The 13,506-nt window shown below is 38.5% G+C and overlaps 1 protein-coding gene across 1 annotated transcript in view; it reads right to left on the bottom strand.

Annotated features, from left to right (window-relative positions):
- The window catches only part of BLTP3B (bridge-like lipid transfer protein family member 3B), a gene marked incomplete at both ends in the record, with an annotated part of 57,326 nt that overhangs the window by 17,093 nt on the left and 26,727 nt on the right, over window positions 1-13,506 (bottom strand). The window contains 6 exons of the mRNA XM_082013754.1: window positions 1,671-1,864; window positions 2,613-2,754; window positions 4,595-4,713; window positions 4,812-4,994; window positions 11,555-11,638; window positions 12,993-13,173. Coding sequence (XP_081869880.1) covers window positions 1,671-1,864; window positions 2,613-2,754; window positions 4,595-4,713; window positions 4,812-4,994; window positions 11,555-11,638; window positions 12,993-13,173 — 903 coding nt within the window. The remainder of the gene's footprint in view (window positions 1-1,670; window positions 1,865-2,612; window positions 2,755-4,594; window positions 4,714-4,811; window positions 4,995-11,554; window positions 11,639-12,992; window positions 13,174-13,506) is intronic.

Raw genomic sequence — 13,506 nt, forward strand, 5'->3', positions numbered from 1 at the left:
CATTTCTTCAACTCAGAAACAGCCTGGCAGAAAGTTTCTTCAAGTGTTCCAAGTATTTACAACTTTGAAAAACAGAGAATTATAATTTGGAGTTCAATCTGATTTGTCAAATATGGTTTTTCACTACAGTGAGTACTACAGTATTTTATTTCTATGTTAAGATGCAAGGAAACAATTAAATGTGCTAACACAACTAATATTCTTACCATTGAAGAATACAGAATACGTATTTTGTGACCATTATCTGATAATCATAATTTTTTAATCATAAAAACAAAAATATACTCCAACTCCTAAAAACAACAAAATAGTTCAGTATGCTGGATTTAATTTAACTTGCATATCTTTAGTGCAAGTTTTAAAGGAAATATATATTTTACGGCAAAACCTGTATCTGATGTTTTTAACATGGACCTTGGCCACTAGTTTTGCTAGTATCAGTGACACTACCTTCTGTCACATCTCCATGCTGAATCTAGAAAGATCAGAGTGAAAAAGTCACCCTAAAGACACTTAAAAGATGGGAGTGATGAAGCTTCTTCATGTAAATAAAAGGACTCAGAACAAAATAACCAAATATGTAACTATATAATAATTAGCTATATGATGTATAAACAAACACACCAATAATAAAAGATTCATAATTTGCTCGAATAAAAATAATGCAGTTAATACAGGGATGAAACAATTAATATGAATCAAGGTTTGAGGGATTTAGGAATAGTTTTACTTTTATCTTCTCTTAGTTTAATGGGCTATTCACATACAGTAATTCAATATTAGATCAGCCTGTATTTGTAGTTGCCTGGTTGTTAGCTCTCAATAATTGTTTTCATTCAGTACAAATCACATCCTTTTAAAGTTCCATAGATATGCACCAAGAGCCTTAGGAAGATAACTTATGGAAAGATGGTTGACTTTTTAGAACCCTTGAAACCTCTCCTGTGGGCACCATCAAAAAGACTCATTGTTTTGCTCACCTCTGAACCTTGGAAAGTAATGCCCAATGCGAATTGAGGCGGGGGGGGGCGGGGACGGACACGGACAACGATGGTGGGGAGAGAGGGGGGATTTGTCTGATCAATAATCCTTCTCCTCCAAAGAAGATGGTAACACAGGAAGCAAAAATCTGATGTTCAGCTGCATTAACAAGCACCAGTGTGAATCAGAAAATAGTGATAATGGGTTTTGGAGAAGGAAATAAACCTTCAGATGAACTGCTTGCTTTACTCCAGGCATTCACTAACAAGACTAAAGAGTTTTGATATACTACTATCAGAGGAACACAGGAGGGGCCCTTGCATTAATACTAAGTGCAAATATAAATTTTTTGCTAGTTATTTTGACTTCAGTGCTGAATTTTTTTTCTCCCACTATGTCAGCTTCATTGAACACAGTGAAATAATTTGTTAATACTCCCATTCAGGTCTTCAATATAAAACCAAAATACCCCTAGGACATATAGCTGGTGTAGTATGGAAGACAGATGTTTTTCTTCAAACCATCATATTCTGCATTGTTTTCCAGAGTAGCAATTTTTATTGCGTGGGTTGTTTGTTCATGTATTTGGACATTTATTCCTTAAGCTGCTTTGCTAACAGCTTTTCAGAATAAGAGAAAAATTATTTTCTTCCAAGCAACCACAAAATCCCTCCTCAATGACAGTGTACCTTTAACATTAGTCCATCAACTCTAACATCAACATGTTCATCTGATTTTGAGTTGTCATTTAACTTGTACATGGCCATGAACTGAATAAGACTCTGTTTCAAATCCAACACAAACTGATTTAGCCACAGAATACTCCTCTCATCCAGGGTGAACTGTAAAGCATTCAGCTGGCCATACAAATTTGGACATGGAACTAAAAGAGAAAACAAAACAAAATCATGAGATTAAGTAAAATGTTTAGGGGTTGGATTTGTTTTTAAAACAAACTAACAAGTGCAGACTTACATTTTACTAGTATTTTACGTCACAGAAAGAATGCAAACCCACTCCTTTCGTCCCAAGGATACGTAAAGTGATGCTTCTTTTTCTCACTCCAAGCAAGTAACTGAATTTTTGAATGTAAAAGCTAGTATTAGACTAGAATGAAGTCTGAGGAGAGGGGGAGAATGTCCTCATTACAGAGGAAGGGCAGGACCAAGAAGATTTGCTGTCCTCAAGTCCCATCCCCAAGAAATCCATTGACATTTCTGTATATAAAACAGGGACAGCCCCATAAAGCATTAATAAACATAAGTCCAGTAGCATTTTGTTGCATCTTAGATACTACTGCAATAGTTTGAGTTCTTTTATGTAGCCATTGAGTTCTTTTACGTAGCCAGACAGTGGAACTGCAGAAACAATATATGTATGCTGGAGAACGAATAATTTATGTGCCAGTAAAAATACTGTGAGTGTTTTCAGACTTAAAAAACATGTTTATAAAAAAAAATATTTATAGAAGTTTGCCAGAAGCAAGCACTATGGAAATGGAGTAGTGTTGTGTTTTTTCCATTTTAGAAAGTCATTACCTATTTCTAATTGTCAACCTGAAATCAGTATTAAGCTTCGTAAAGGTGAAAGTAACAGATAAAACTTATGGTTCAGTAAAAAAAAAGTCTTACTAGGAAAGTCCTTTCCATCTGGGTAGTAATATTCAGTGAATTCAATATGAATAGCTGGCATTTCTGGTGGAAGATAAAGTGACTTTTTATTGCAAGAGATCAGAGCTTTAGGGGAAGAACGACACTGGTCTGCTGTTGAAACCTGTAAGAGATAAAAGATTAATTTCATTAATACATTACATTGTTATGAATCATTAAGCACTTGTATTTGCAAGGCACTGCCCCTAGTTTGGTAACATTCCACTGCTCTCAGATGCAGATCCTCAACTACATGAGAAACACCTAGTTGCCTTCTAGTAAGAAGCAATCTGAATAGAAGTTTCACAAGAAAACTGTATAGTATTAACAGTACCAGTTCCCCTTCCTTCACGTGAGGTGGGAGGCAGCAGGTCACTTTCCAAGGCATTCAGTAGAAGCCTAGAGTGATCTGATATCTTTATTGCAAACACTACAGCTCCTGTAGAAGCAATTATGGTAGGACATGGTATATTTGCATACCATCTGTCCAAAAGGATCCCATATCTAGATGATAAGGGATAGATAAGCTAGATAAGCTTATTACACACGTGTTAGGAAGTCCTTATGCTGTCATAAGGACAGATTCCAGTACATGGACCAACTCTCAACTGTATACTGCTATGCAAGGTGTTCAGCATGCATGTGGCAGAGATACGTATTCTTGACTATGCCCGAAGGTCTACTTCACAGGAGAATCAAGACACTACAGAACAGTAATTCTCCATTTCTGTTTCCTTCCAATGTAAGTTAGGAAACAAAAAGAGAGATCACCTTTTGATATATGTGACCTTAAATTTCTTGTAATGTACACTAGTTTAAAAATTATGTTGTCAAAACAAAGCTCTTTCATCCAACACTTCATAGGTCAGACTGCTAGATTGGAATTAGCCAAACTATTAATACTGAATGTATGATGATGTCTACTTGTATTAGTTTCACTGGAAATAATGAATATATAACCTTTATAAGCCTGCTTCACTCTATGTAGCTGTTTTCAAGCTGCAAACATCTCTGTATTAACACACAGAAAAACTCAAGTACTAACAGGTCTATTTAGAAAAATAACTTTTTGCAAATTTTATAGAAATAATGACAATTAAAAGAATTGAAAATTGATTTGTGTAGGGAGGAGACAAGCATCTGAAGAGTAGAAGGCAAATGGAAACATCAACAGTACAAAATGATATTATAAAAGACTTCAAACCCAGATGAAGGCTCCTGGCAGCAAACTGCAACCTCCCACTCTACCAGAAGTGATATAGCAAAAAAGCATTGAAAATTGTAACAAGAGCAAGTAGAAGTCACAATGACTAAGGGTACACACTAAGCTTTTCTGTTAGGACCTGAACTTTACAGTATGGGTACAGCACTCCTCTACCATTACCATTCTGCCTTAGAGATATACTCCTTTTCTATTCCAGTTGCCTCCTATCTGCACCAAAGGGTGAATCTGGACCACGACCAGCAACTAAGACTATTAACTCAAACAAATGGGGGTGGCAGAGTGGGGGGAAGAACAGTTAAGGTGCCTACTCAAAATACCACTGGGGGAGGGAGGGGCTGAAGAAAAATTTTTAAAACTCTTAATTTAACATTAAAAAAAAAATCCATCTACTTTGAAAAGATAACAATAAGAAAAGCATGAGATACAAAACCACATATTAAAGTATTGTGTACCTAACATAGCACAACGAAAACGTGAAATTCCAAATGTCAGGATTTGGGGAACAGTAGAACTTGGATCCAAAACATAATTGTGATAGGTTATCATCTAATACACAGTCAATAAGAAAATATCCACCAATTTTAACAAAGAAGAAGCAGGCCCATAAAGGTCTAATCCAATAATGAATGGAAAGACTTCTATTAATTTCAATGGGCTTCAGAATTGTCCCTTAAAAACCATTGTTATGTAACAGTCAAGGGCTAACTAGCCCCAGTTTTACTAATTTGAAGAAATGTACCTGATATATATTGAAATCTGCAAGTCTAACCACAATAGGACTAGACATCAGTTTGCCCTTTGGTTGTTGGGAAGATACAGAGGAAGCCCTAGATGTTCCTTTCGGTATCTGTTCCTTGCCTGTAGGAAAGAATAGTGATGGAATCATTGAAAAGAACAGTCTTTTTTAGAATAGTTTTAACATTTCATGGAATTAGAGCATTAGTGATGCGAAGTACCTGTTTGCAGGTTCTGAGGAGACACAGCAGGTGGTGATCTGGGAGGAGAATCTATGACCTGGTCCTTCACAGCCTGCTTAAGCAAGTCAACATTGCTTTTGAATTCATTTAATAATTCTTTGGCCCATCCACTTCTGGTTTTAGTGGCATCACTATAATGCATCCAGTGATTGCAGCTGTCTCCTGCAAATAAGAAGAATAGGGAAAATATTAACTCATTTGAAAGTTTGCTGCTAATTGGATAACAAGTTTCCACTATTTCATAATTGTTCAAAATATAATCTCACTGCATGCTGTAATTGAACAGCATGGACACAAAATGGAACAACAGAATAACAGAAGTTATAACAGACATTAAAACAGAAGTTATACATTACACAAAAACAAGTCTCACCGATTCACAAAATCACTCAGAAAATAATATAATATTGCCACCTGCCTTTTAACACCACTAACTAATGCTCAAAACATCATTGAATATTTCCAGTTCAGAGAAATTTGATGACACATTAATGCTAGAGGTGAGAACATGCAAAAAAAAGTTTTATTGGGGGAAAAAAAAGTGCGAGCAAGTAGCAGAAAAATGTTCTCATGCTCACTTTTTCCAAGCTTATCTTTCCTGCCAGAACTGTGTCCTAAGAAGTTCCTGGTCCCTTCCCAGAAATGGAACTTTTTGTCTTGGCTCTCTAGCACCTTTATGGTACACAAACAAGAAGGTAAGTTCAATCAGTGCTGAAGCACACACAGCCTCAAAAATAAAGCCCACTGGAAATTCTTTTATTGCGAACGTGTTTCTGTTGGTCAAGCATTTAAACCTCTGGAAGAAATTGAGATCTCTTCAAACAGTCCCTGAAAAAACAGTTTACTGTTTGATAATAAGGATGCAGTACAAATAGCTTCTATCAAGTGGTACATCACTCTCTAAATACCAGCATGTAAAAACTTACTTTATTTGGGACTTAATGAGGTTTTGGATACTTACCCTGGAGATGAGTAGATATGGTTGCTATTAAAATAGGTAAATGGTTCAGGAAAAAGTTGTGATTTCAAGTATAAATGCAAAGATTTCAGCATGGAAAAAACTTTAAGGAAGGGGCCTATCACACAAGACAACATTTTTCCCCACCCTCCAGCCTCACAGCTTTTTGATGGTTATTCACATCTTTCTAGCTAAGGAAGAAGAAAAAGGAACACAGAAGAAAACAGAAAGAGAGCAAGAGAGCAAAGATATGTTCAATTCAAGTCCATGAAGCTGGAATTCTCCAAAACAGGCCTGAAGTGGGGTCACCCCAAGCACATGCACATATATTCTGAAGTACTTACAGGACAGCCACATTATAGGGAAAGCTGTCACATCCCTTCTGGGAAGTCAGTATGGGCAGGTCCCGCCCTGAAGTGCTTGCACACTAACACATGCAGCACGAGGAACATGTGGGAGCAGGAGGAATTAGAGATCTACATGCAGTTGCAGGGCTATGATCTCATTGGGATCACAGAGACATAGTGAGATAGCACACACAACTGAAATGCTGCAAAGGATGGACACAGGCTCTTTGGGAAGCACAGGCCAAGAAGGCAAGGAGGGTGAGTTGCCCTTTCAGTGAGATCAGTGGGAACACATGGAGCTCTGCCTTGGGATGGATGATCAGCCAGCTGAACGCTTACAGGTCGTGATTAGAGGGCAGACTGACATGGATGATGTTGTGGTGGATCTGTTACAGACCATCTGATTAGGAAGATGATGAGGCCCTCTCCAGACAACTGGAAGAAGTATCATGTTCACAGACCCTGGTTCCTTCTCATTAGGAACTTTAGCCACTCCAGTATCTACTGGAGGGACAACATAGCAAGACACAAGCAACCCATGCAGTTTCTGAAAGTGCATCGATGACCACCTCCTAACACAGGTTATCAAAGGGCCAGAGAGCACATGCTTCACTGGACCGATTCTTACAAAAAAGGAAGAAGTGGTCAGGGATGTGAAGGTCAGGGGCAGCCTTGGCTGCACTGACAGTAACATGGTGGAGTTCAGGATTCCAAGGTGAAGGAACAAGGCAAAAAGCTGAATGACACGCAGGACTTCAAGAGAACAGGCTTCGGCCTGCTTGAAAGAACCTCATGGGCTATAACCCTGGCCAGAAGAGGGGTCCAGGAGAGCTGGCTGATGTTCAAGAATCACCTCCAAGCCAAAGAACAGCGCACCCTGAAAAGCGGGAAATCTAGCAAAAGTGGAAGGAGGCCTGTGTGGACGAACCTGGAGCTCCAGACTAAATTCAAAGATAAAAAGCAAGAGTACAGGATGTGGAAACAGCATTGGGTTACCCAAAAACAATACAGAGGATGGTGTTAGAAATGCCAAAGCCTACCTGGAGTTCAATCTAATGAGGAACATTAAGGACAGCAAGAAAGGCTTTTACAGGTGTATCAGCAGCAGAAGGAAGAGTAGGAAAAGCTTGGGCTTGCTGCTGAATGGGACAGGGGACCTGGTGACAAACAACATGGAGAAAGCTGAGGTACTCAATGCCACCTTTGGCTCAGTCTTCACTGGTAACACTCGCCTTCAGAATTCCCAGGTCCTTGAGAACTTTGGGAAAGCCTGGAGCAAGGAAACCTTCCCCTCAGCAGAGAAGCATTAACTTAGGAAACATTTAAACAGATCAGACATGCACCAGTCCATGGGATGGATTCTGATGAGATGCAAACAAGTGCTGAGAGCTGGCCAATGTCATGGGGAGGCCACTTTGAATTATCTTTGAAAGGTTATCACTGACCAGCAATCAGGAAAGGTTCCTGAGGACTGGAAGAAAGCATATGTCATTCCTATCTTCAAGAAGGAGAATAAAAAGAATGACAGGCTGATCAGTCTCACCTCAAAGGAGGTACTGGAGGAAGGCAACAGAGAGCAACACAAGCAAATAATCCTGGAAACTATTTCAAAATACAATAAGGATAGGAAGATGATTGGGAGTACACATGCAGGGATTTATGATGGAGAAATCAAGTCTGATGAATTTTATAGCATTCTACTATGAGATGACTTGCTTGATGGATGAGGGCAGAGCAGTGGATGTTCTTTACCTCAACTTTAACAATGCTTTCAACACTGTCTGTAACATGCTCAGTGACAAAACAATGAAGTACTGAACAATGAAGTACTGACTAGGTAAGTACACAGTGAGGTGGACTGGAAACTGGTTAAACTGTTAGTCTTCAAGGATTGGAATCAGCAGCGTGAAGTCCAGCTGGAGGCAATCACCTGTGGTATAGCCACAGGGCCAATACTGGGGCCAATATATCTTCATTAATAACATGGATGATGAGACAGAGTGCACCCTCAACAGCTTTGCAGATGGTACAGGACTGGGAGGAATGGTTGATACACCAGGTGGTTGTGCTACCATTCAGAGGGAGCTCAAAAGACTAGAAAAGTGACCCAACTGTAATCTCATGAATTTCAAAGGGAAATCAAAGTCCAGCACCTGGAGTACAGGCTAGAGGCTGACCAGCTGGGAAGCAGCTTTGCAGGGAAAAAACCAAACCACCACACAAAAAAAACCCCAAATCCCCACAAACCTGGAAACAGTAAGTTCAATATGAAACAGCAATGTGTCCTTGATACAAAGAAAGCCAACAGCACCTTGGGCTGCTTAGGAAAAGCACTGCCAGCAGGTCAAGGGAGGTGATCTGTGCCCTTTGCTCAACCCTGGTGAGACTACATCTGGAGTGCTGGGTCCAGTTCTGGGCTCCCCAGCACAAGGCAGCCATAGATTTACCAGAGTGAGTCCAGCCAATAGTCATAACAATACTTAAGAGACTGGAAGATCTTTCAAGAAAAGGCTGAGACAGCTGGGATCATTTAGGCTGGAGAAGAGAAGGCTCAGCAGGATCTTATCAATGTGTATAAATGACTGATGGGGGGAGTAAAGATGAGGGAGCCAAATTCTTCTCAGTGGTGCCCGGTGACAGGACAAAAGGCAATAAGCACAAGGTGAAATACAAGAAATGCCACTTAAACACTTGTAAAAAAGAGCTTTTCTACTGTGAGGGTGGTTAAACACTGGACTAAGTTGCCCAGGGAGGCTGTAGAGTCTCCACCCTTGAAGCTATTCAAAACCTAACTGGAAAAATCCTGGGAAGCTAACTTTAATTGACATAAATTTAATCAGAGGGGTTGGACTAGACAATTTCCAGAGGTGCCTTCCATCCTCAACTATTCTACAATTCTACACATGGAGATGTCAGTTCCACATTTATCTGTGAAAAGTGAAGAGCAGGCCAGACTGTAACATGAAAACAATATTTTAGTGGAGCTAAAATCAGGGCTGGCACTGATGTTGCTACCATCTGAATTTATTGCTGGTTGCCCAAGAAGAAAATGCTTTCCAATTTCTCATATTGTCTCAGTGATCAGCTTGATCAAGAATTTCCTGTGCTTCAAAATGTCCTGCAAGATGGCAAAGCAGCAGCTTTCTCTGATCATCATCCAGCAACACATCAGCTGCACAGATAATGGACCTGTGAGCGCAGGTCTGGGAGGACTAGTAAAGCGATGGATTGCTGTGCAGACAGGTTTACAATATCCAGTAAGTCTAGTTTATGTTAGGGTTATCACAGTCAATGGACACACAACCTGCTTCACTCTTCTTAAGTACTATGAAAGGCTGTTCCTGGAAGGCTTGATTTTCAATAGATTAGGAATTTACCCTACAGCAATTGTGCCTCAGACTCCCTTTAGAGTCTTTCTGGGTGAGGTCTGTTACAAAAGCAAATAAACAAAAAAACCCACAAGAACCCAATCTGCAAAACAATTAATTGTTGAGGGCTTCTTCCCAAAAGATTAATCGCCATTTCCAAGAAGACTATACCAATAGAGCTATTTCTAAATATTCCATAGGACAGAGAGGTACAAAACCAGAAAACAGTCTGGTAACAGTCACAGAAATATATAGCTTTTTCCTCCTTGCCCATTGCTACAGAGTATTAATACGGTGTTGTCCTTCAGTATGCAATATTGCAGAGCCACTACTTCAGGGTAGGAATGCTCTGCATATCAGGTGATAGCCTGATACAGCAGTATATAGAGGCATGATACCAACACTGTTAGAGAACTTTCAAGATTAATATGTGCTCCTTTTGAGTAAAGGAACTCTCTCTTCTGTGATAGTTTGCCTATAGAATTGCCACACCCTTTTAAAACAGTGAGAAGATGATGACCTCTTAAAGTGGAAAAAGAAACTTTCTAGCATGTTCCCTCCTGCTCCACACATACACCCTATTGGATCAAACACCACTACCTTTGGCAGGTTTTTTTTCATAGCTTATTAGTGAGACCTAGATTTCTGCTACTTAAACATACTTGTACAGAACACCATTTAAGATTGCAGGAGAACATTACCTTTAGAGGCACCACAAATGATCTTTTCCATCTCTGGTTTCATGTACTAAGAGTTATGTCCCATGTAGCCATTACCTAAAAGCATTCTCAGTGAGCTTCTAATGTACCCATCCAAGAGCCTACAGTGCATGGGTCAATCTGGCTAAGAATCCTTACAAAAGAAACAATCTATTTATTTCCCGGGTTCTCTACATCTCTAAGGAGAGCTCACAGAAATCATGGATAGATCAGACCCTCACTTAGACATAGGAATCAGAAGTGACAGTAAGTGAAAAACACAGCTGGGTCACAAGACAGGCATGTGTTAAACCTCTGTAACTTAAGGTCCCACTTTTATAGGACAGGACACCAATATCACAAATCTGAAATCATATTAGGCCAACCTATAGTAAGGAAAGAAAACTGTTTTTTCTTAAGCATATTCTTTTCTGTGGCTGTGTTTATTTGTTTTGTAGCAAAGCAAAATGTTTATTTGATCTATACTAAATTACATTTTTTAAGGTGCAAATACTATACTTGCTACTTATGAATGAAATAGATTGATATTACAGGATTCCATCTGCAACCATGAGTGATAAGAAGGACATGAGGCAAGCTACAGCTAATTCACACCTTTAATCTGTGTGGACAATCACTCTGAAATGACTGGTCTGTGTTAGTAAAAAGCAAAACAAAGCACAACCAAGCCCCCACCAACTAAAAGCCTCTCCACTGTACTGGATTGCCTTTGATCTGAAATTCAACAGCAAAACTATTTCACCTCTTCTAATTTTTTTAGATTTCTGAAAAAAAATTTACTAGTAATTATTTGTAAGAAATGCTTCTTTGGAAACTGCTAACATCGGTTTAACAACAATTCCTTAACAAAAGGCTATACAACTGGACCTCTACACACTGGGATTTTTATTTAGCAAAATAAAATAAAAACCAAAATACTGCTTAGAAATGGACATAAAATGATGGACTTCTATATGGAAAGATATCTAGCAGATTGACTCTTGAAAATATGCAGTTAGTGAATTCTCAATCCACCATACTGACTTCCTCTGTCAACACACAATTCTTTTCATGTCAGAAATGTGTAAACACCATTTTGTTGACCAAACAGAATGTGAAATGGAAAAGTGTTTGGCCTAAAATAGCTCATTCACAGAAATTAAATTGGTTCCCAGGTTATTGCTTTTGCTGTTTGTTTTTGCATATAGAAGGAAATAGAAAGGTGCGTATTTCAAATGCTTAGAACATTATTATCCAAGCTGTATACATATACACACACAACACAAATTTTTTGGTATTCAAGCAAGATAGTTACATTCACAGGTAATTCACAAAATGCTCACTTTCATACCTGCTTTGTGAAATGGGTAATAGTCCACTGTTAAATAGCTGAAGGAAAGCTGCATGGCCCCTCCTGTAACACGTCTATTTGAGCCTGTAAAATAAAACAACGCTCAAGTCTGCAGACACTGTATTTAGCATGGTAGTCCTCGTGTTGCTGCATAGCTTTAAACACCTAACAGCTACTTTTTCCTCCCCTTTACTGGTTCTCCTTACAACCTCATTATCTTCCCTCAAAATTTTCATTCAGGTAGTCTTGACTGGTTTCTAAAGATCAGCTTGTAGAATTCCTTGTTCTGTACTCAGTCACTACTAGCAACTTGCATATTGTTTTAAATGCTATTAAAAAGTAAAGACAACTTTTTGAACACATATTACTGCAGTTTTTCTGAAAGAAAACTTGTCACACTGAATATGATTATGATCAGTCATATGAAGTCAGTATTTAGTTTCAAGAATATTGTAAATATGATTTGGTTTATTTTATTTGACAGATATTATGGCAGTGAAGAGGTCTTCTGAGAATCCTCTATTCTGATTTTTCCACTGCTAAATTTAAACTTCATGGCCAAAAATAAAGGACCAATAAAGAGATCTCACAAAGAATGATAAATCCCAACTGCAGTAGATACACTGCATGTAAGGAAATACCTCTCCAGCCGGAGAACCTTGTGCTCTCCTGCTCTGCAAGTGTCTTCCCTAATCAAGGAAATACATTAGCTAAAACCTAAGTTTTTCATACTCTTTTCTTCATCAGACCTTGCATGCCTCAATAAATTTTTCAGTGACTACCAGCTCCTTGGATATACATTGATATGTCATTCTCTTCTGATCACTTTTAACATACATGAAAGAGGTGTCATTTGTCGTCTTTTTTCTGATTCTAAATATGGCTATATGCAATAGACTACCATTTAAAGAAAAAAGTACAAGTATTACACACAAAATAAGGCCACAGAACACTTGTTCCATTCTTCCTATGTGTTGCAGAGTATACCAAATTCTCTAAATTAGTAACGCAAAGAGGACTCCTCCTTTATTAGTCTGTATTTTATAAGCATATTAAAGCAGATTGTATAGTGACCTTTTCAAGCCACAGTAATGTTGCCACTGCATTCTTCATAACCCAGTTAATATAAAAGAAAAAACCAGCAGGAACAGTCAGACTGGACAGAATCAGTTTGTAGAAGACAGGAAAATGACTGAAGCTTCTAGCACTCTTAGCAGTTTTTATTGCATTTATTCTAAAATAATTACATTTAAAAATGAACTGTTGTCTTGATGGAGGCATATAGCTAATTTTAAATGTGTCTACAGACAGCGAAGACAATTCTGAATATTTCTCTAAAATAAAGACAGATTCTTGACTAACATTATTGTATTCCTCAAAATGTCTTGTAAAGATGATTATGGTTCACAGGCATGTTACTTAAAAAAAAAAAAGTTACCTTTTTCTTTAGAATGGATATCATCACATATGTGTAGGTCCAAATGTGAAATTACTAAGTGATGAGAAGTCTCCTTAACATCAAAATCATTAAACAACTTTACTATTGCATCATTTTGATCAGGTGCTGCTGTTGTCTGGTGCGCTTTCACCTGCTGACAGCTGGGTGCAGGGGCAGAACTCTGAAAAAATATTTACTCATATCAATTTATAAAGTTTATCCTTCCTTTCAAGCATAAGCATCCTTTCACTTACTCAAAACATGCCTGTGAAATAATGAAAAATCTGCACCACCTTGGATCGTTACTGAGATTTAAGTGTGCTGTTTTAGAATAAAGCTAAACCGAGCTAATGGCTAGGTGTCACAAAGAGGCAATTCCAGTGCGTTCCCCATTCTCCCCTTCCACTATGCTTCTTTATATCCCTGTCACTTGCAGCAGTGGTGTTTTTCTAACTTCTGTTGCAAGCTGTTGAGGGAACTAAGCCAGCAGAAAACTATCAATTTTTTCTTGGGC

Source organism: Phaethon aethereus, assembly GCF_964289735.1.
Source record: "Phaethon aethereus genome assembly, chromosome: 1".
NCBI classification, from domain to species: Eukaryota; Metazoa; Chordata; class Aves; order Phaethontiformes; family Phaethontidae; genus Phaethon; species Phaethon aethereus.